At 33.2% G+C, this 24,584-nt stretch overlaps 1 protein-coding gene across 2 annotated transcripts in view; it reads right to left on the minus strand.

Annotated features, from left to right (window-relative positions):
• CSMD3 (CUB and Sushi multiple domains 3) overlaps window positions 1–24,584 on the minus strand; it is a 188,369-nt gene that overhangs the window by 61,660 nt on the left and 102,125 nt on the right. For both annotated transcript variants that reach the window (XM_027906492.1, XM_027906493.1), the window contains exons 19-26: window positions 23,783–23,863; window positions 22,490–22,603; window positions 18,684–18,872; window positions 18,122–18,268; window positions 15,414–15,602; window positions 7,745–7,930; window positions 6,271–6,465; window positions 4,479–4,652 (exon numbers count right to left, since the gene is read on the minus strand). In XM_027906492.1, coding sequence (XP_027762293.1) covers window positions 4,479–4,652; window positions 6,271–6,465; window positions 7,745–7,930; window positions 15,414–15,602; window positions 18,122–18,268; window positions 18,684–18,872; window positions 22,490–22,603; window positions 23,783–23,863 — 1,275 coding nt within the window. The remainder of the gene's footprint in view (window positions 1–4,478; window positions 4,653–6,270; window positions 6,466–7,744; window positions 7,931–15,413; window positions 15,603–18,121; window positions 18,269–18,683; window positions 18,873–22,489; window positions 22,604–23,782; window positions 23,864–24,584) is intronic.

A 24,584-nucleotide genomic window follows, 5' to 3' on the forward strand; every position in this document is an offset into this window, starting at 1 on the left:
TGAATTTAGATTTAATACTAATTTGCAGAACTGAACAAACTATTGTTCCAACAGTTGCTGAGTTTTTCCCTGTAGGAAATAACAGCAATAACTTTTCGTAAATAAATGAGAAAATATAAACTAATCTGTTCTATCAATATGTTTAGATGTCAAGAGGAATTGGGAAAGAAGAAGGAATTAAGTAAAAAGTTTTAAGTGCAGTACACCTGAGATGAAGAGGACAGAGTCACAACTTCAAGAAACGTGAGAACATGGAGTAAGTTCACCAATCAACAAAAAAGAAAAGTGTGCATAAGATAACTTCCCTCTGATGAGTTTAATTATTGGTTAAAAATCATAATTGTCCCTGTTTTTTCACATGGCTTTCATTGATGAGATGTCTAAACATGTTTTAAAATTACTATTGGTCACATAACTGAGAGAAACTCAATTAAATTACATACCTCCAAAAGAGATGTATGACATCTGAATGCTTTAAAATAATCTAAGAAAACAGTTGCTCCATTATATATAAGAAGAATTTTAAGTTTTATTTTTTAAGTGTTTTGGACTAGGCTTTCTGAAATGTTAACCAAAATAATACAGGAAATATTTTAAAAGCTAAAAAAAATGACATCCAAAAAATTCCTCGAGGGGCAAAAAAAAAAAAGAAAAAAAGGAAAAATAGTTCTGATCCTCAAATCATGATGTGTTAAAGTAATGATCTGATAGCTAGATAATGATCCTTTGAGTTATTAAAAAAAAAAAAAAATTGAAAATAGTGCTAATGAGGAAAGGGAGAAAAATTTCAGTGTAAGAGAAATCTTACTAAATCTTTGGAAATGTTTTTCATCATTCACATTCCAGTTACTCCAAAAGTTAATCTGAAAGTACTATGGAGTTTATTAAAGTAGACTCTATTTACTTTCAGTCTAGGAAATGCCTAGTTTAATAAATATCTGATAACAACATTAAAAGAAATACATTTAAAAATAAATTAAAACTTTATATAGGTATGAAAATATATGCTTTAATGATCAGTGTTAATCCTGTCATTGAATTAAAGCAAATAAAATTAATGTCATAAATAAAGAAAATAATGTAAATGTGCAAAGTTTTCATATAAATATACACAAAATTAATTTATTTTTTGAATATTTAAATATTTTTAAAGAGGAAAGTGTATAACAAAATCACAGATTTTTCAGTCTCTTTTTATTAGTAGGATATTCAGTAAAAATCTGCTCTATGTTTCTGAATGTTTCACCAGGATTTATTACACAGACTTTCCCTCAGAAACTGTTTCAGTGTTTTCAGTATAAAAAATGATCAAGCACAATAAATTGTGAGGGGCAGTCTGTAACCTTGAAGACACAACAGTCATGATTTTTATCTTGCCTGTTATTTTATTCTAAAAGACTACAATTATTTTTTCTCATATTTTTTCATGATAAGATATTTTGAAAAATTTTTTTGAAAATTTTGACAACAGAATTACTTTGTTTTGTTTATTTTTCTTCAATTTGAGAATAGTTTCTTCTCACTAGCTATAGAGAACAAGATCCAGAACTCAATTTCCTACCACACTGTATTAAAACTGGGACTATTATGTGATGACCTGTGGAGTTCTACATTGTTATTTAGGTATTCTTTAAGGGAAAAAAAAAAGTGAGATTCAGTTATGTTAAATGTTCTAATTTTTGCAACAGATTCAATATCCATAAAGTATTATCTTTCTTTTTTTAAAAAGAAGACAGAATGAAAAAAAAGATCAAAAAGGTCTGTGAAATAAAGTTTACTTCTGTTATAGTTCTCATCTATATCTTATTAGGTTCAACATGAACTAGTTTTAAGTTCTGCTGCAGATACTTAGACTCCTGATTATTTCACCTCCCATAATTTTTTTCAAATTGCACATAATTGGAATGAAGATCAAGCTGTCTAACACAGCAATGACATGAAATCATTTGAGTAACACTTTTGAAAAAAATTACTTGTATTTTGAAACAAAATTGTTGGAAAAGGGTATGTTATCCTGTAGGATTTCATTAATGCCATCTAAGTCATTTTGAAGGGCATCTTCAAAACTTAAAACAAAAATACGTTGGCAGTCATCTCAGTCCAAGCATAAATACATTTCTCAGCAAGTAAAAATGATAAAGATTTACAGCTGTGAGCAAAAAACTTTAAAGTAGAAAGTGAAAATAGACTTTTTCTTACTATTTTTCAGTTATTGAAAACAAACACCAGTATTTACTGATAAGGTGCACAAAAATTCATTTCTTGAACCATTAAAATACCCACTCTGTAGATCTTCCCACTGTATTTTAACTTCTTTCTCTCACATTCTAATATTTCTTTAAAGTCCTCCATTTCCTCCACCTTCCAACAGCATTTTCTCTCTCATCCTTCTTAAAAACATTTCTGACTTCTGATTTGTCATTAGCTCGACCCATCCTTCTATCTTAAGTCTCAAATTACTTGGGGAAGAAACAAGAATTGAACTGGGTTTGTCTGAGTCTTTGTAAGAAGCGGATTTCTGCACAGGGATATAACATAGAAGGTAGTGTTGTTGCAAAAGCAATTAGGGCAGCTATGCTCCCTTTTATAAATTTGCTCTGTCACTAGCTTTTCTCTTTTTTGTGGGTTTTTTTGTGTGTTTTTGGGTTTTTTTTTGGCCAAGGTCTACATGGTTTTTTGCTTGCTATATATACGATGTACACTACATTCTATTTCTCTCTGTAAAACATTTATTCATGCTACCTTCAGCAATTTGCCATCAATAAATCTTTGAAGATATACATTTAAAGATTTACTGTACTCAGTCTGATATAAGTCATTTAGGTTACTGTTTTCCCCTCCAGTCACATAGTTGTTTTCTTAACTAGTTATTGTTCCTGGACATTATAGCATATGAATTTAATAATAATTAATATTTTCTGAGAAGCAAGGGTCTTCTTTAAGTTGCAAGTAAAGACTGTGCAATCTGTTACTACTATTAAGATTGTATTACATTTTTATTTCTACAGGCAAGTGTAGGAGAAATTCAATTCACTCTGTGCTGATCTTCACTTGGCATGAAGTTATTTTGGCAAAATTCTTAAATGCAAGTATTTTTCCATTTTTCCTATTCACAAATAGAAGGCAATTTGGCTGTTTTTAGATTAACATTTCTTTGATGAATATTTACATTTCTCCAAACTCCAATAGCTGTAACTTTTGCAGAAAAATCATGAAAAAAAAGAACCCCCTCCGCAAGAAAAACAACAAAAAACCCAGAACATTTTGATTACACAAATACTATGGTGCCTTAAAACTTTTGGATCTGTCTTATAATTGCTGACAATTTAGAAGAAAAAAAAAATCGAACGTGAAAATCTTTTCTTTTCCCCCCTCCTCTGCTAAATGGTTTCTACTGTGAAAAGTGTAAAATAAACAAAGACTGTCCCTCTCAGCCATACGTCAGGGAACATTCCAGCTTCAGACTTGTACTTTGATAAGCAAAATTTTTGCTCATTTATGAGTCATTCACTTAAGTGCAGATTTGCACCAAATAAGCTGTATTAGAGAAGGAAACTTATTTCAGATGGAGAGTAGTTTAAAAAGGTGAAAGACAATCTGCACAAAGAGATATTGCAACAAACCCCTAGTATATATTTAACATATATACTGGTTCAGATTTTCTGAAAGTTTCTGTTTATGGATTTTTTGTAGTACACTCATGCCTCCACAAATGACAAGATACAATATGACTTACATATTTCATTCTAAATCAGAATACTATCTCAGCTTTGATTTCAATTGAAATTAAAATTGTGATTGCATATAGAGTTAAAATCAATGTCTTTACTGTAAATACAACAACCCAGCTCAAAGTACACAAGATAATGAGATAAAAATAATCAGAAAGAAGCCCTGAAATTGTTTCATGTGTTCATCTCATTCATAAATAATTCAGGGACTGATGTCTGAGTATTTTAAAAAGGTGAAGATACCTAAACATGTACAAGTAAAGAGTGTCAAATTGCATAAATAGTGGCTGGATAGTGACTTTCTCTTAGGAACATGGCTGCAGTGGTCCTGTCAAATTTTGCACAAACTTTTTTATCTCCTTCTGTGTCTTTTCAAGAGTACAGTTTAATTCTATAACACTACCACTGAGCTTAGGCTACTATGCAGATATTTCACTGAGGATATGTATTAAAACACATAGGAATCAGTCTGTCTTGCTTTTTATGTATAGTTCTACTTTGAAGACACATACATAAATACAGTAACACAGATTTTGCATGTTGGGAAGCTACTAAAATTTCTGAAAAGATATTTATATAATTTGATAAATTCTTATACTTTGGTAAGAAAAACAACCCACCCAGCCACATACATGCAGATTTCTTTTCAATGTCTCTTCTAACAGAAAGTGACAAGCTGATCACTTTGCTTACTTTTGTCTGCTAGAGAGAAAGAAAATAGGCAAGCCATGACTGTAGTATCCATACCTAAACATCTCGTCTCAATTCCTCTCCAGAGTCCAGATGACAGACATTCCCTCACTGCAGACCCCACTAGCATGTATCCTGAGTCACAGGTAAATATAGCTGTAGATCCATAGGTGATTTGAGTTCCAATCTTATTTCCATTGGGAGGTGTAGGAAGTTCTCCACAGGAAATAACTTCATGGCAAAAAAAAACCAAACCAAACCAAAACAAAACAAAGCAGAAGTATACAGTTAAGTATCACAAACACACATATAATAGTACTTATCAACCAGTAATACTTATCAATCAGTCAACCAGATTTCACACCTTGAATCATTTTGTTCTGTTGAAAAAAAAAATTAAAAACTTCTTAGAAAATCTGTTACTTCACAAGAAGTAACGCTTAAGAAAGAGGGAGGAAAACCAATTAAAATTGCTTCTGGAAAGTTAAAAAAGCCATGAAGAACATTATTAAATTCAGTTTTATTACCTTGGTTTTATCAAGTACTTTTCTTGCATATCAGAATATCACAATTGTTTTCAGTTTTAAAATTATGTTTCTCTAGGTAGATGTTTTGATCTTCTAGTTCATAATAAAATGCTTACCTCAGCATTCACATATTGCATTTTTATAAAGAGTGAATGATATTCATGGGATTCCTTGCTATTTATTTACAATTCAAAGCATCTTTTCATTCAAAATAATATTTTTCCTTTTATTTTTCTTTTAATAATAAAAATAACTTTACTATTACTAAATAAGAGGATGAAAGCAGTTAGTGCACTTCATGCCTAAGAAAAAGTGGTAATATTTCAAACAAAACTTCTCAAAACACTGAAAAATAGTTTGTCTTTTAAAGAAAAAAAGGTTAAAATACAAATTTAGTACGTAAAATCTCTATATACACAGAGACCAATATAGACATATACAGAGTATTTTTAATACTAGCATAGGTGAAATATTGTGATTAAATTTTTAAAATACTCAAAATTATAGATTATATTTCCAGTTATAAAGAAATCAAAATTAAGGTTAATTTCCAATGTAATGATACCTGGTTTTGAAACTGCATTTTTCAACTTAGTTTTTTTCATTAGTTTTGTGTATATTGTCAATAAATTCTAAATATATTCTAAGCCATAGTTATCTGGCTCATCTACAAACTTTTTAAGTATGTTTGGATTTATATACAAATGTGCAGATACATTTTCGATACATGCACCAAAACCTCAATCATATCCCGCTTTGTCAGAGTGTGCATCACAGGGTGTTCCATAAAAAGAAGGAGTTCTAGGACTTCAAAATGTAACCAAAACCCCAGAGTTTTGAAAAAGAGGTGTCTAAAGTTAAATGTATGAAAAAACTTGCTTTTCACAGGGGTGGGTGTGGGAAGCACATTTAGTTGGTTTAAGTATCTAAATATTCATTACTTATTTTTTGAAAATTAACTACTTCATGTTATCAGCATACCAGCTAATGGTAGTAATGATACGGATGTGTGCAAATGCACACTATATGGTAATTAGCTGAAAGGAAAGATTGTTTTATTTCTCGAGCATGCAGACAATATACAAAGGTTTTGCATTTTTCTAGACCATACAGCACTCCTGACCTAAAAAATGTATCAGAAAATGTTCTCTACTACTTCCTTTTACATTTATAAATTTAAGGACCTTTAAAATCCAGAAGTGTGCTTACAGATATGCCCTAATTAACTGTTTTAAATATCTAATTAGCTATTTTCTAATTCACCTAATATAATATTTTTTTCTGATGTCTTTACAGCAGATGAAGATACAACACATACTCACTTTGGCAGTAAGGCCTCTCATTTCTCCAACTCCAGGTGCCATTAGCAAGACACTCAATAGATGCTGGTCCCAAACCATAATACCCTGGATCACAGCTGAAAACTACTTTTGTTTTATACTCATAATGTGAACCATTCACTATTCTCCATCTTCCATGTTCCAGTGTAAAAGAATTGATGCTTGGACATGTAACAACTTTCAAAATAAAAAAAACACATTGTTATTTGTGGCTTAGTACAGGCAAATTCAGAAAATCTGTACTGTTATTAATTGAAAAATATATATTAAACACAGTGCCATAATCTTTGAAGGCTAAGGTTGTATTTTAAATTGCCTTTGGTTAGCAGGTATGAGTCCTCTCATGTAACTAATAATTATCTAGCCAGAGCAGAGATTGTGTATTCAGAGTGATGCAATCAGTGTAGATAGAAGCTATAACATGGTGGAATTCACTGAAGATGGACCTCCTGTGACACTTTATGTCAGGCACCAGAATCTTTATTAAAGTGTTAGCTACATTTAAATGCAGCAATAATTTTTCTACCGAGGCAAACTCCATGAAATTTGAGAGGCTGCACATTGGTGACAGATAAAATAATATCCATGTTGAAGCTGTTTTTCAGCAGCTATACATTTTTAATCTCATGTCTTCATTCTATGTATTCTTCCTCCAGAAATGGAACAAAAATATTATACAACTCTAAGATAATAAGAAAAAAAAATTAACAATCATAACAATTTTTCCTACTTTACTTTTCTCCATTCGGATTTGTCCTTTAGAAAGAGGAAAATGCATGACAGAATGAAATTTAAAAGAACAAGAAAATGAAAAAGCTGAAAGATAAAATCCTTGAAAATTACTCTAGGGTATCTTTTCTTTAATTTCCAAAATTCATCGGGTGAGATAATCCAAATCCTAATGTGCATCAGATACTCTGACATTTCTGTATCAGTCTTACAATCACCTCGGTTTTCATACAACATTTATAACTGCTGGTATTCACTTCTCTTTGGGACTAAAAATGCACTTTCTCTGCAATGATGTTCCCCTAAGTTCAGATGGTGTAGGACTATAATGATGGGCTGAATATAAATAATAAGCAGCGAAACCTCCCAGAGATTTGGCAATTTTGGATAGTAAATAGGGTTTGTTAATAGTATGTGAATTATGGAACTCTAACTTAAGAGATGGCTTTTGTAGAAACCTCTGCAACCATTAAATTTGATTTAGTCATAAATTAATTATTACTTTGATTGTATTCTATGAGCTCTAGAGTATTTCTTCTGCTGTCACAGCATGTCTTAGTTACATACATTTCAAATATGCATTTCATAACAATTTAATACCAGCAATAATTCATAGATTAAAGTAACCTGAGGATGAAAGTTTAAGTAATGTGAAGATTTATGCCCTAGATAAATAAATAAAATGTACATACAGGTTCTTACTGGAGACTTTTTACACGTTACTTACCTACACATCGAGGTGTTTTATTGTGATTGCTCCAGGTCCCATCCGGCTGGCAGACTGCAGTAGTAAGCTCTTTGGCTGATAGCCTATATCCATCATTGCAAAAATAAGTAACACGGGTGCCAACTAAGTAATCTGTAGTTAATATCCCACCATTTAATGGAGCTTTAGGAATTCCACAAGATATTGCTGAGTAAAGAGAAAGACACAGTTATTTTACATCTTCAATATAAGTTTCCACTTACCTCTAACGGTTTATGCATTGCAACATCAATGGTTTTAAAGTAATAAAAAATACTTTTAAACTGCTTAAGATGTGTTTTAAGCATGCAAATAAATTCTCTTAAAATTTTAGGGAATTCAATCAAACGAAGATTTTGTCTTTTGGAGCAGAATGAAAATAAGAAAAATGGGTCATAACTCTGCAGCTAGCCATTCAAAAAGAGAATAGAGAATATCTGGAAAAAATAAAACCAGCATGGTTGCATGAGTAAGATACCATCTGAGAAACTACAAATATGGTTGGTAGTTCAGATTTCTTCCATCAAATGTACTGTGTGACCTTTGGCAAAGCACTAAAATTAGCTTTCAACATTCTATTTTTTCCACCTGCAAATCAGAAATACTCTTTTGAAAATACTGAATCATCAAATCATAGAATGGGCTGTGTGGAAAGGGATCATAAAGATATTCCAGTTCCAACTGCTCTGCCATCAGCAAGGACACATTTCACCAGACCAGGTTGCTCAAGGCCCCATCCAACCTGGCCTCGACACTTCCAGGGATGAGGCATCCACAGCTTTTCTGGTCAACTTTTTCCAGTGCCTGACCACCCTCACAGTGAAGAATTCCTTCATGATGTGTCCTATCTTCTTTCATTTTAAAGCCATACCCCCTTGTCCTACTGCTGCATGCCCTTGTAAAAAGTCTCTCTCCAGGTTTCCTATAGGCTTGCTCTAGGCTGGAAGGCTGCTCTAAGGTCTCCTTGGAACCTTCTCTTCTCCAGCCTGAACAACCCCAACTCTCTCAGATTGTCTTCACAGGAGAGGTGCTCCAGGCCTTTGATCATCTTTGTGACCCTCCTCTGGATACACTCCAACAGGTCCAGGTATTTCTTATGTTGGGGGCACCAGAGCTGGACAGACACAGTATTCCAAGTGGAGTCTCACAAGAGTGGAATAGAGAGGGAGAATCACCTCCCTCAACCTGCAGGCTGTGCCAGTTTTTATGCAGCCCAGGGTATTCCTGGCTTTCTGGGTGATGTTGAGCTTCTCATAAAACAACACCAAGTTATTCTCCTCAGGGCTGCTCTCAATCCATTCTCTGCCCAGCCTGTATTTGTTCTTGCAATTGCCCCAACCCACATGTAGGACCTTGCACTTGACTTTGTTGAACTTCATGAGATTTATGTAGACCCACCTCTCAAGACTGTCCAGGTCCCTCTGGATGGTATCCCTTCCTTCCAGTGTGTTGATCACACCACACAGTTTGGTGATGCTGCCAAACATGCTGAGGCTACACTCATTCCCACTGCCCAAGTCACTGACAAATATGTTAAATGGGGACAGTCCCCATACCAAGCCCTGAGGGATGCCACTCATCACTGCTCTTCACTTGGATGTTGAGCCACTAATCACAAATCTTTCAGTGTAGTCATCCATTCAATTCCTTGGATTCAATTCCAATGGATTAATGCATAGACAAATCCATGTCTCCCCATTTTTGAGACGAGGCTGTCGTGCAGGACAATGTCAAATGCTTTGCCCTAGTCCAGGGAGATGACATACTTGCTCTTCCCTTATCCACCAACACTGTAATCCTTTCATAGAACTCCACCAAATTTGTCAGCCGTGATTTATCCTTAAGGAAGCCCTGTTGGCTGTCACCAGCTACCCCTTTGTTTTCCATATGCCTTAGAATAGTCTCCAGAGGAGTCCGGCTTCATAATCTTGCCAGGTACCAAGGTGAGATTGACTGGCTGTAGTTCCCTTTTTAAGGGAATGTTTTTCCTTTTCCAGTCAATTGGAACTTTGCTGGAATACGACAACTTCTCAAATATGATGGATAGTGGCTTTGCCACTTTTTCCAGCACTCCTCTCAGGACTGACAGGTGCATTTCATCAAGTTCAATGGATTTGTGTACCTTCAGGTTCCTTAGATGGGCTTGAACCTGATCTTCTCCTATGGTGGAAAATTACTGATTCTCTCAGTCTTTGTCTTTGCCTCCCCTACGTTGGAAGTACAGATGAAGCACTTGTCAGTGGAGACCGAGTCAAAAACTTTGCTGAGTACCTTAGCCATCTCTGTGTCCCAGTCTCCTGTTTCCTTCTGGAATGGGCCCACATTTTCCCTAGGCTTCTTTTAGGAGCTGTTCTGGTTGCCCTTGACAACCCTGGACAGATTTATTTCTATCAGGGCTCTTTTACTAATCTGATCTGTAGCTGCTTGGGCAATTTGTCTGTATTCCTCCCAGGTTGTCTGTCCTTGCTTCCACCCTCTGTAAGTTTCCTTTTTGTATCTCAGTTTGTCCAGGAGCTCTTTGTTCATCCAGGTAAGTGTCCTGGAGTTTTGTCTGACTTCCTCTTTGTCAAGATGCAGCATTTCTGAGCTTGGAAGAGGTGATCCTTGAATATTAAGCTATCTTGTCCCTCTCTTGAATCTAGGGCTTTATTCCATGGTACTCTATCAAGCAAATCCCTGGAGGAGGCTAAAGCCTGCTCTCCTGAAGTCAAGGTTAGCAAGCTTCTGCCCTTCTCACTGCTCTAAGAATCTTGCACTTCATCATTTCACGGCCACTGCACCCAAAGCTACCCTTCAGCTTCACATTCCTCACCAGCACCTCCTTGTTGCTGAGAAGGTCCAGCAAAGCACCTCTCTTTGCTGGTTCCTCTACCACTTTAAGAAGAAAATTGAACAATGCAAATAAAAGTTTAAGGTGTGCTATTTTTTCTCTTCTCTTTTTTCTTTTTCTTTTTCTTTTTTTTTTTTTTTTTTTTTTTTACCAGAAAGAAAATCCACCAAACAACTAAACCTTTTCCACCTTCTAACACCATATGTCTAATGTAGGTCAGAGAAAAAAAAAAGGGGGGGGGGGAAAGGAAAGGGCTTAGGCACTTAATTCTGAAATACCTTACTTTGAAGTGGAATCTTGAGCCATAAGAAAGTACCTATCATGCCTACACAGGAAAGTTAATCCTCTCAGACTACACATAAGTACTTGGAAAAAAATTAATCTATTTTTGCCCCTACTGGGGGTCGGTCTGACGTAAAACTGATCTGCTTCATAAGCAACATAACAATACTAAAGGCAATAACCACAGCTAAGACACAGGTGAAGCACCAATGCTATAACAGCTTCCAGCTGTAGTACTATCAATGTTAGAATATGCTTCTATTGCCCTAAAAAAACCCCCTGCATATGAGATGTAAAAAAAAAAACCAAACAAACAAACAAAAAAACACAAAACAAACCACAGTACAGACATACTGTGTTGAAAAGATCACAGAAAACTATTACGAATTTGCTATCGCCTTGTCTGTGCAATAAATATAATACTTACAATAAATATACTTATCTTATACAGAGCTATATTAATTGTTCTAATGTGTATGAATATGACTATCTCAAACCTATACTCATCTCTAAAAGACCTGAAGGTAGAAGGATTATGCGTTAGCTTTATCAGATATTAGTTCCACACCATTAATTTTTCATAAAAGCTGAACTCATTATGTACCATATATAAGCATATATTCTTGTAATTATATTTAATTATTCATTAATTTATATTTATTTATTTTTTTAATACTTTAGTATAGCTTGTGTAACAATCACCATTTATACAACACTTGTGTCTGCTCTTATGGACAATTTAGATTACTGAGGTAGGGAACTTTTCTGGATATAATGCTGTTTTAAACTTCACTTACTTAAAACCTCAGACTAAAATTCCTGTAAAAGCATTTGCCCACTATCCATATATGATATTATAAAGGACTAATAATGATTTCTGATGAGACTTTTGTGAGACAATATTTATTTGCAAGAGAAATATTTCATAATTAAAATCAAGAATCATACAGTTCTGGGATAAAAATGCAAATGTAAAAAATAACTGAAAGAAAACCAAATGCTTTAAAACACTTTGATTCTTCAACTGAGATCTACAATCAGTTGTAAATATTCAACCATTTATATGAATTCATGTTAATTCCTGTACTCAGATCAGTGCAAATCTTTTCATTCTTTCAAAACTTTATCATGATCAGACCTTATAATTTACCATGGGAAACTTTTCTTGACTTAATATCATTAAAATTTAAATGGATACATAGGTAACAACAACGTCACATTATAGTTCATTTCCTGCATGCCTATGTAAACAGAATAGTTAATATCTAAAAGTTAGAACATTGAAGTTGGTAAATAATTTGTATTATTTTTACCATTATATGATACAATATTAGATTTTGAAGACCCAGGTTTCAGTTAATTGCTGAAGTCTGGATTGAGGTATTTCTTTTTGATTCCTTGCTACTTCATTTAGTCTCTTCCACTGAGATATGTTTATTTCTATAAATAATGTAAAAAAGCTCTCACACAGGGTTAAAACACTGTCTGGATGTTTCAGGTTCTCCCAGTCCTGTTGTGTAAGTGATATGAAGCATGGCTGGTGCTATCTGTTTAGAGGTTCAGATATCAAGATTTTTAGTCAAATAGGTATAAGAATGAGAACATTAAAAATTGCTCTAACATTGCTCATTAACTTGGAAAAAAAGTTGTAGTGGAAAGGGCTATTGATGTTCATTAATTACAGAAGACAACTCACAACAGTAGTGGTAAAGATACAGAATGAACAATGTAAAGACAAGAATTAGTTTAGATAACCATATTCCTAGATAATAATAATCTAAAGGAAGTAGAAATGCTTTCCAAATAATGCAATTAGTATTGCTACAAAGACCCACCAAAACACCAGAATCCAATAGACGTGCAGACTGTAGAGGTATCACTAAAGAATAGATAATTTTGAGGCCTGAGATATCTTATTTCCTATAGGAAATAGTCATAATTCCTACTACTACTACTGTGATTTGAATGGCAGTCTTAATTTTGCAAACAGAAAAAAAAAATAAAATGTGTTGCTCTGAAAGAAGCTGCAAAATTGCAAAAAAAATTTTTAACTTGGAATACTATATAAAAAAAGAAAGCCTAATAATTTTTTTGATCTGTGTTAAATGATCATTTGTGGCAATTCTACATTCAGAAGTGTGAAAGGACTGATTAAAATGGCTTTGCAATTTGTGCTATAAATGCTAGAGAATGGGAAGTAGAAGTTAGGACTGTGATGTTGTCTGATATCACCTGGAAAAATGGTTGGCAAATTCTGACTGACAATTATAATACTTGTTAAAACAAGTGGTTCATACTCAATGTCATGAAGTTCAAAAACCTGCTAGCCCACACTTAAAAGAGTTAGAATTTGTGGTGAAGCTGTACTGTTCAGCAGTAGGGGGAATTGAAAAGCTTTTATGCCTTGTAAGTGTCCTCTGTGAAAGGACATGAAGGATATCTGCTGATGGTGTTCTGAATCTTTTGATACAAGAGAGCGAATCTTCTGTATCATCTGGATGTGTGGGTGTACTGGGTCTGGCTGAGCTGGAGTTCATTTCCCCACAGCAGCCCTCACAGTGCTGTGCTTTGCATTGGCAGCTAGAAGAGTGTTGATAACACACTGGGGGTTTGGCTACAGCTGAGCACAGCACCAGCACTGTAACATTCCCTCCTCAATCGAGGGAGGGGACCCAAGTAGGCCCTCTGACCCAAACTGACCAAAGGGATATTCCATAACATATGTCAACAGCTCAGATATAAAAGCTAAGGCAAGGAGCAGGAGGGGGACATTCAGTGTCTCCAGTGGCTGCCTGCTAGGGAACCATTACTCGTGCTGAAGTCCTGCTTCTCAGAAGCGGCCAACCACCACTGCTGGAGGGAAGTAGATAATAAACCATGTCATCTTTTGCTTTGCTTTCATGTGTGCAAGTTTTCTCCTGGCTTCTGCTTTAATAAACTGCCTTATTCATACCCACGAGTGGTTTTCCACCTTTCTGTCTCCCCTGTCCAGCTGGGGAGTGATAGAACACCTGGGTGGGCACCTGACATCCAGCCAAGGTCAACCCACCACAGTGGGATAATTTTCACCTCAGCAAAACAATAGGAAGCTTAGATATATGACTGATGTATGGAAAAAGTTTATTTCTGAAGTGTTTTGTAGTAATGTGTCTTTAAGTTGAATTCAAAGGGTTTGCTTTTGTGAGTTGCAGCTACATATCATGTCCAGAAACTACTTTCCAGCACAAGGACTTGCAGGAAGAATCAAATAAAGTTCATATCACATAGTTATAATTAACTATCTGTTATTCAATTAATAAATACTTTAAATAATTTCCAGTATGCCAACAGTCTTTGTACTTGATCAGACACCATGAAAGTACTAAGAACCTAACTTCACTTGTTCCTAAAGTGTTACTTGAGTATTGCAACTATTTCCCTTACTGAACTCTACTAAGTACGCTAAGAATAATCATCTGGTATTCAAATTTGGTGAGCTGGGTTTGTTGGTTGGTTTGGTGTTTTGGTTTTTTTTCTTTCCACATTGTCTTATAAAACTGATTAAGAGTTTGACCAAGTTCTATAAATAAGTGTAATGAAGGCAGTCCTTTGGTGAAAAAGACAAAGAATTATATGTAGCAAATGCACGCCTGTATTTTTCGAGGACTTTCAGCTTTAAAAAAAAAAAAATAGGCATATACAGTAAGAAGTTTATCAAACTTTTTTTCTTTTGCTTTAGAAACAGACATTACAAAGACTTTTTGTCAAAAAACAAACCTTGTGGGGAAATTTACATGGAACATTCAGATAGCATTTATCTTGGAACAAAATCTATGCATTTTGAATAAACACATCTGCAAATTTTCATGAAAAAAGCCCATTCTAATAGTTCACTGAATACAGACATAGGCAAGTTATCAGAACAACAGCATTCTTTTCATGAAAGGAAGAATTGGAATACAGTTGTGGGTATCAAATAATCGTTTCCTTTTCCTTTTTAGGTAGAATATGCTTGGTTTTATAAGACAGAAGAAATTAAATATATGGTTAAGCTGATTAATTATCTTTTAAATTTCAATTTAAAACACAAAATATTAGAATGGTAACATAGGCAAAATATGGCATCACAGGCGAAACTTGGTCCAGTTTCCTGTTCTTGGAAATGTAGTAAGTTTCAGGTCTTTCTTTTTTATTATGTTTAATGTAGTTCTTGAATTATAATAAATGAACTTTAAATATATTCAGTTTTAAATGAACTTTTTGAATAATTTCATATTGTAAATGTCTGTTGGGGGGAAGGATCCCCCAGAGTGAGGTAGATTATTTTTAGTGTCACCAGTCTTAGCAAATTCTCTTGAAATACTGTTTCTTAAAAACACATTTGTTTTTATAAGTTTTATGAGGTAAAAAAAAATTTTGGCATGGAAGTATGACCATGAAATGTTTACCTGCTATTCATTTTGAGTGAGAAAACTTAGAAAAGGAAAAGGAAAGTTTCCTAGAGTTTTTTTTTGTTTGTTTGTTTTTTTTTTTTTTTTTTTTTTGTATGAAAGAATTTACCTTGACAAGCTGGGACTGGAACATCCCACGAGTAATAACCATATGGAGACTTCCTGCATACAGCAGTACTTTTCCCAATGAGCCGAAACCCTCGATCGCAAGCCCAGCGAACCATACTGTTGAGCTGTCCACCTGTCTGACTGACAATGAAACCATGTGGAGGGGACTCTGGAGTACTACAGTAGAGAGCTTTAAACATAAATATCAAATGAATAAAATATGCATTTAAAATTCAGATGACAATTCTTGACAAATTCTGGTTGAATTCAGTGGACATCTGATAAGAAGCTGAGGAAACACCACTAAAAGTTTTATTTTGTGTCCTGATCATGCATGCATCAAACAATATGACAAAATATAAAGGTGAAAAAATAAGGTGTTTTAAGTTCTTTATAAGCTTCAGGTTTCAGTAGCCTCAAAAGAAATAGAGTGATAGCTCACTTTTATAACTGGCTATTATTTTGGGAGTTTGTTCTGTTTTATTTTTTCACCATCTTCTTTTAAAATCAAATAAGCTTCAGAATTTTAGTTTATGATGAAATTTATTGCAATTGTATACATTTCAGTAGTATACAAATTTTTGAAAGAAGGAAACATCTATTGAATCCTGCACATAACTCTTTTCAAATAGTCTTTTCTTTCTGGTCCTAAATAAGTTGTTCCTTTCAAGTTCTATGATAGAATGAACTGAAGTGCACAAAACATTTAATATATATTTTAATCATAAATATGAGTGCCACCATAAATCCATGGTAAAAATAGTGAATCTGCTTTTAGTTGTTGATTTATTTAGAACACAGAAAGTCTTACAGATTTCTTATTTAGAGACTATGGAAAAAATCAGAAATCTTTATGAGATTATCTCTAAGAGATAAAATTGCTATAATCTGAAATTATTTATGTACTTCAAGACTCTCTGACATTAAACACTAGTTGCTTATTATATTTCCTTTCTCTCCCTTGTTCATTAAATCCATGAGTACCAGGTCACTTGGGTTTGGCTACGGAGTGAACTAGAAGGCTCTTGTAACCTGGTAACCAGTTTAAGATAAATGTTGTTTCTGTAAGAGTTTAACTTGGTCTCTAATTGGTTTGATTCAAGGCTGCTAGCCAAGATGGCCAATTTCCTTTTTTGTACAAAAGAAAATTAGGCTGGAAGTTCCAAGTGCTTCCTTTATGCTTTGAAGAATGTTTATAACTGTTGGCATTTATTTTCTCAGTCAAATAGAAAAGTGCTGCTTCACTTGCTCTTTAAGCCTTTCCATGTTCCATGACTTACTTCAGGTCAATATTTTTCTCAGGTGAAAGCTTCCTCTACGCAGAATAGAATTTGTTTACAACAAACACATATTAAACATATCAAAGCAAAGATCAAAATGAGAAGCACTTCCATATCTTTCAGAGCACATACTATGAAAATATTTTCTTCCTTACACTAAATTTCTCCTGCCTTACAGTCTTGGAAGAATCAGAGATAAAGACTTCTTTAGTGTTTAAGAAAATACACCGGTATTTTCTGATTGATACAGGTCACAAATATTTCCTGTCTACCTCTCAATAGTTCTCTTGCTGCCTGCAGGGAAAGAGTTTGAAGAATTCCTTCTTCTTTCTCTTTTAACAGATCCAACAGGTACTATAGGAAATGAAAATACCATATAAGATTTTGTGTCTAGTCAACAGTGCATATTATCTAGTTAACTACAAGATAACTAGTCTGAGAAATTTCTTTTAAGTCTGAGAAAACTATCCTCTCCTAAAGGATGCTGTTTCACCAAATGTTATGAGCCTAATTATTTTTAGGCTCATAATTACAGTTGTGGAGGAGCCAAAAATTGAGTGAGGAAAAACAAAACAACACAGCAGAAAGAATTTAATATTTATTCCCTATTTCTTTCTTAACTTTGTAAAGTGAAATTGCTTTACACCAGTAACTTCTCTAATATCTACAGATACTATCCCTAGTACTTTTCATTCTGTATATTTTATACCTTTGGTCATCATAAAATACTCAGATATAGATTTTGTGCAATTGCTGCAAATTGCAACAGGTCTACTTTTCCTTGATGAACTAATATGATTTTCCAGTGAAATTCTTATTATATAATAATTCTGTAAATCAAATTATACAAAATTCTACCTTTGTCAAATACCATTTTCACACATAATTCATCATTATGTTAGTTTGAGTTAATAACACACACAATACTGGCATTTTTTACATACTACTTAACCTGTTCTAATGCTATTTGCTGCTTCTGTTTAACCTTAAATTACACAGTTCAATCCTTCAGGGTCTCACATTTTTCCTGTTTATAGCTGTTCATTCCTGCCTTGTTGCTATGTCTTTCTCTGTCCCACCAAAATTGTTAATGAATTGCATAAAAATCCAGTTTGGAAAACGCCCCAGGAGGCACACGAGTGCAAATAAATGCTGGGAGAGAGAAGAGGAAAGCTTCTTTCAATTTTAGTGCTGGTTTATGCCATTTTAAAGACCTGTGAAGCATTTTCTTAAATCTCTACAGAGCACATTTGTGAGGTATTTTTTCCTCACAAGATCAGAATCATCAGGTTCATATATAGAACAGATTGGATTTCCTTTCAGTTTGGTTAATTAAATATACAAAACATAGCTTATCTTACTCTTTTCACATACAGAAATGTTCCATATTGAAATTTTATACACACTGTAGAGAGTCACAATTACATACCTATATATCTTATCCTGAAACCTTTTTTATTGGTGCCATGATCTGCTGACCAACGGAGAAATACTTCATGGCTATTACTGGTTATATTTAGAGAAGATGAATAGTCCCCACTGAGAGATATGAGCAATGGGCTATGACTATTTGGTCCTTGGTACAAAGGAAGGGGAAAAAAAAAAAGAAAAAAGGAGTTACAAAGTTTAAAATAACATACAATAAATCATATGCTCATCATTTTATATATATATATTTAAAAAGCATCCTCCAAGCAAATGGCAAATTAACTTAAATTAAAAATAGAAGTTGAAATTACATGTTATACACTAGAAAATATATATTTGCTAAAAAAAAAAATTATTTCTAAACATAATTTATGCAGTACAATTTCAAAACACTGTAATCCAGCAATTCTTTTTAGCAGAATGAATCAAAACAATTAGTCCTTTAAGATTTTTTTGTACTGAAAAATTATGATGTGCATAAATAGTAGTGATTACCCAGATGCAATATAAAAATAAAATTATATAGAAAAAGAATTATCCAAAGTTATGCATCCTATAGTTACCATCAAACACCTCAAGTATATCAAATTCCTTTTCTGTCTGGAAGAATTCAAAGAACATGCTGATATTATAGCCTTTTTCCACAGTAATGGTCCATGCACACATCTGGAGATTGGGGTAGCTGTCAGGATATCCAGGGCTCAGTATTACTCCTGTTGAATCCAGACGCATTTCATTGGCTGGGCAGAGCACTGTGAAACAGAAAGATTGGCAAAAAAATCTAAAGCCCACTACTCCTGTTTCATGTGATTGACAAGATTTTTCTGAGTTTAAAAGAACTTAATTACTCATTTTATTTACATAAATTGATAAAAAGGGTGCTTAAAAATATGATGCAAGGGTTTATTTTGAATCATCTGGATTCACTATGTCTACATAAAATAAAAATCTCATTGAATAGAAATAGTTGATAATACCATGTTATCGGAACTTTTTTCAAAAACTGGTTTTGCATCATGATATATGAAGAAGTGCCTACAGTATATTCAGAACTAAATACTCCTAAATAGGAGCTTTGAAATCTGTTTTTATATTGACAACTAACTCTTATAAAAAAATTAGTTGGCGTTGAGTTATTAAAAGTTACACAAGAAAAATAATAGGATCTTAGGTTTCTCAAGAACACTGAAAACAATATTGGCTTATTAAATACAAAAATCATGTTTTATGTTGAAAAAGTTATTGAACTATAAAAAGAGATAAAGAACACAGAAAAGCAGAGAAGAGAGACAAAAAGAATAATCTTCTCCATAAAAAAACTCATAAGAATCATAGAATGTTTCAGTTGAAAGGGACATTTTAAGGTCATCTAGTCCATCAAATCCATCAAACCCATCAAATCTGAACTTGAGAAAGAGCAAGGAATCTGCCAATATATTTTAAAAATATTAATCACTCACTTGCAAATTAGCAGCTAATTGCTAAATTTAAGAAGTTGTTTCTCATGTCCTGTGATTGTTTTCAAGAAGAGACTGAATAAAACGCTTCCACTCCACCTGAGAAAACTCACATGGCTGGAATCTGACTGTCAAACTACAGTGTTGTGCCAGTTGTGACACAAAGCTCAAGCAAATGAATGAACTGGTCCACTCAGCTCTACAGTGCATATATATATATATGTATATATAAATTATATATAAACAAAAATGTGTGGCAGAAAGAGCATAATAGTAATCTGGATGCACTTGTTTATTTGTAGCTAGTTTTGCTGTCTCCATATTATTCTGTTTTGCAAATTGTCCTTAATTTTGAGATCTTCAGCTAAACATCCCTCAGGAATTTTATAGACAGTTTAAAGACCTATTTCTGTAAAACAGATTCCCTTGCAAGTTGGGTAGGAAAGTTTTTTATGAATCAGAGAAAATGTATCTGAGATATAGGTAAGAGTCATCATTCAAGAATTTTCTCAGGGTCCCTTAATTATTATGCAAAATACAATTTGGATCTTCTTACTGTGAAGTTTTCACTTATCCTGAAAGTAGAAATTAATTTACAGAAAAATTAAGGACAAACTTACATGTTGCATATGGCAACTACACTATTTTAACAAAATAAAATGATAGTCATTGGCATAAACTTGTGTCATTTAGCGTTTATTTTCTCATTTAAAGAAGGAATTCATCAAGAATTTTAAGAAATGATCATCCAACTGATCAATTTATTTCAAGCTAAAAATTTAAGAAAAATTCAAACTAAAGTAATTTTACACCAGCCAAAGCATACAACATATGTACAGAGTTAAAGCAACAGGAGTTAACATGATGAAATCTAACAACAAACTTCTGCTCGACCTGGTGAAAAGAATTAATATATCATATAAGAACCAACAGAAGAAAAATGTTTTTTCCTTGAGAGTGATTGTTATAGCCTGCACAATTAAAGTATGGTGGCTTATCCATAGAACAGTGGAATATACTAAAATCAAGAAAATCAGAAATTTTAGGCATTTAATTTTGCTTATATATTGTGGTCTTCAAACTTAGATATTATATAAATAAATACAAATAAAAATTGCACTGCTGCTTATTCTTTGTATCCAGTTTGACTGGTCATTTTTAACACAATTTAACAAATTCCTTTGCATTTTTCTTTTTGATTCTCTGGATCTAACCCTAAAAACTATGTTAATTTCCCTCTGCTTTAAACAGAAATTATGAAACCACTGATTTAATATTCAGTAGGGGATCAATGTCTAACATTTATACCTGACAGTTAAAAGATTAACTGTGGTAACTGAATTCATCATTCCTGGGTTTTTGTCTTTGGTCTTGCAGTGCATACAAATATGCCTTCAGCAACACATGCTGACACAATGCCTCAGGATCAGCACATATGTCTCTATTTGCCCTACCTAATATTACATCATTTAAACATGCCTTGAGGTTACAATGGTTTTCCACCTATTAAATACTATGACTCTGCCAAGCTAGGATTTTAATCTAAATTGGGGTGTTGGAGGCCATTTCTAGTAGTAATTGTGCCTAAATAAGTGTATGGATTTTCAGAAATTATCAGTGTTAAAGTTCTTATGAAGCTCACATTTCAAGATCACTTTGCATTTTTAAGAGCTAGACTTACTGCTGTGAATGAGTTTGACTTGAGCATAGTTTTGTGCATAAAATCAGGGGAAAATAGTTTATTCAGCTGTAATAGTAGACACTTCTGGTTTCTCAGGAATGAAGGAAAAGGGTATATTTATAATACAGTAATTTTTTAACTCTCAGATGAAAATCTAGGTGGAGATTATAGTAGTAATTAATTTTAAAAATGAATATACTGATGTTTAATTTCCTAACATCTATATTGTGCACCAGTTTGAAACCTTGCCAATTTCTAAGAAACAGTCAGATATTAAAGCTTTACTTGTAAAAGTAGTAGATTTATTGCCAATTAATTTACTATTCCCAAATAATCCTTTCAACACCAGTATTTTATAGATGTGTTAATGAATTAAAATTACTGGGGGAAGGAACACCAAAGTATCGTATTGGTAGAAAAAACAGAAGCCAGTATTTTTCATATAATACATATGCAAATCAAATGTATTTATTATGACTGATTTGGGAAAGTATTTTAAACCTGCAGTAGATGTTAGAATATTAAGCTCAGGAGTAGAAGGATCACAAAGGAATATCACAGCAACCAACAGAATCCAAAATGACTGTTGTTTACATAACTTATGCTTTTAGGAGGCTATGGTGTTTTGTTTTGGTCTTTTTTTCTAGAAAAGACTTTATCATACATGTTTATTACTGAAAGTCCTTATTTATCTTTCTGGAAATAATGGAAGAATTAGTAAGAAAACATAAACACACACCCACCACTGGAACTTCAAAGATATTCCAGTTTTTTTCATAGAGCATGCTCAAGGTTTATCTTCATTAGCTTCTTAATCAGATTAGTATGAAAGAAAACCCTCACATTTTCTTTAAAATTAAGGAAAAAATATATTAAAGTGTAATATATCAAATTTTAGTTTAATAAAGACTGGTTTAAACTGTGATGTTAGTGGTTGCCAGGACTGTAATCCAGCTTTAACAATGAAATGGTATTATATCTCTATTTGCAGTTTTCAATACTTCACAAAGTAGACCAGCAGTCTTTCAAACTTGCAAAATTCATTGAAAGATTATTAATTATTCTGCATTAATATATGACATATATGAAACACAACAATTATATATTGGGAATAGCATAAAAGAATCTGAAATAGTTTCAGTATGCCATCTTATGTAAAGAAATAAAGGAGGGTGTGTGAGGAATCACCGTTCAGCTGGACTGGCAGCAGGAAAATAAAACGAGAAAAAACCTTGACAAGAAGGTGGTGCTCCATCCATCTGAAGTCTTTCACCCAGTCGGCATGTCAGAATCTCATTACCAACCAATGTAAAGCCTGGTTGACACTGGTATCTTATTATGTCTCCTGTTTGGAAAAAGAAAACAAGACAAAACACAAACAAACAAAAGAAACATTAAACAGCAATTAACTGAGACTTTTAGCTTTGAAAACACTATTGATTAATGAAGTTTCTTGCCACCACATACAATGGGCTAAATGACCTCTGGCATAAACAACTTTGATTAGTTCAAGAAACGTGGTAAATGAGCTTTGTGTTGCACACTGTGCTGCATCCATCACTGTTTTTTACCGCATTATTTGTTGGATAGTTTGCTAATTTGTCTAGGTTTGACTGATGCTGTGTGAACCACATGTCCACAGAGCTTTAAGCAATATAATTTATAGGATAACCATTATGGAACTAAATAAAGGTATTAGATAAAGTCAGTAACTCATACGATCCTGAGGAGGGAAAACAAAATTAAATAGGAATTGGATTTAGTTGATATCTAAATTTGGCACGGTGAGAATAAGAAATCTTCATTTTTTAATTAAGAAATCAATAATTCATATGGTTTTATATAACAGTAAAAGTGAAATTTTTATATCTCAGAAGTTAGTTCTCTTTGGTCCAAGTTCTCAGATTACAGAGAAGAGAGGGGAAAAAATATTTTCTCTTTGTTACTTATATAACTAATCAAATATTGGTATATACTAAAAACAAATTTATTTTTCTTTGCCATCATATGAGCAAAACTAGCTGATCAGACATCTGACATATGAAAGAAATTTATATGATCAGACATCTGATCATATAAATCAAATTTCTTTGAACTGTAAATGGCTAATATTATTACATGTCTCAGAAAGTCAGAATGTCATCCCCTTCTCTGATCCTAATAATTTTTACAAATTTGCTTTTACCCTTAAGGTCACACAACCTTAATTCGGGTACAGAATATACCATTTTCTTATGGGTTGTGTTTGTTTGTTTCAGTTTATTACAATGTTCTATATTAGAGAGTATGAAGAATGTATTTTAAAATTAAATCAATTACGAAGAGTTACTGTATTACTTATATGTCATCTCTGAAACACAGATGGGATCCAGGAGGTATAGGGAAGAGGAATGACTTCTTAAAAAAACAGATTTTCAAATAAAAATCTAATATATTACAGGCATGCTTTTCATCCTGAAAAGCATCCCATACACAGCAAGCTTATTTTTGAAACAAATGTTGCTTTTGTTTTCTCTTATATTACCTATTTCGAATTCATCATCCTCAGTTAGAATTTCTGCATTTGGTATATTTGGTGGAGGCTGGCAGACCCGGAGCTGATAGGCTATAAACAGAAACAAAGCACAGCTGACATTCTCAAACAGTTAACAGAGCCATGAAAACTTAACCAATTTAATACCCATATTAACAGGATAAAAATAAACTATTAATTTATTTTGAAATTTTCAGGAGAATCAAAAGAAGGGAAACAAAAAAATCAGAAGTTGTATCTGTGTTCTTGATTAGTTATTTATTTGAGTGGCAAAACCCTCATAAATAACCTGAGAAACATAGAATTGGTTACCAATTTTCTCACTGAAGTGATCTCACACAAAAAATAAATATTTTTGTATTGTAAACTATTGTTTTGCTTGTTTGGGGGTTTGGTGTTTTTGTTTGGTTTTGTTTGATTTTGTTTGTTTTTGTTTTGTTGGGTTTTTTTTGGGGGGGGTGTTTTCTGTGTTTAGTTTTTTGTTTGTTTTTTGTTTGTTTTTAGAATATATTTTTACTGTTGAATTCCTCCAGTTTTGAAGCCTTGTAATAAATACAAGCTTTGAAATCCCAAAGACTCTACTCAGAGACAGAAAACTAATGGACAGAAGCATTTTGAATGTGAAATTTCCCAGTAAATGAATAGTTGTGGAGCACACCGCACCTGCAGATAGGGTCAGAGAACAATGCTGCTTTCAGAATTCTCATTTGAAGTCTCACATGAAATAATTTTCTGTGATTTAATACATGACGCAGCAGCCAGGCAAATAATTAGGTGAAACAAATAAAAAGAC

This window comes from Empidonax traillii, unplaced genomic scaffold (genome assembly GCF_003031625.1).
Source record: "Empidonax traillii isolate 1590-97213 ecotype Southwest subspecies unplaced genomic scaffold, ASM303162v1 scaffold1302:size208794, whole genome shotgun sequence".
NCBI lineage: Eukaryota > Metazoa > Chordata > Aves > Passeriformes > Tyrannidae > Empidonax > Empidonax traillii.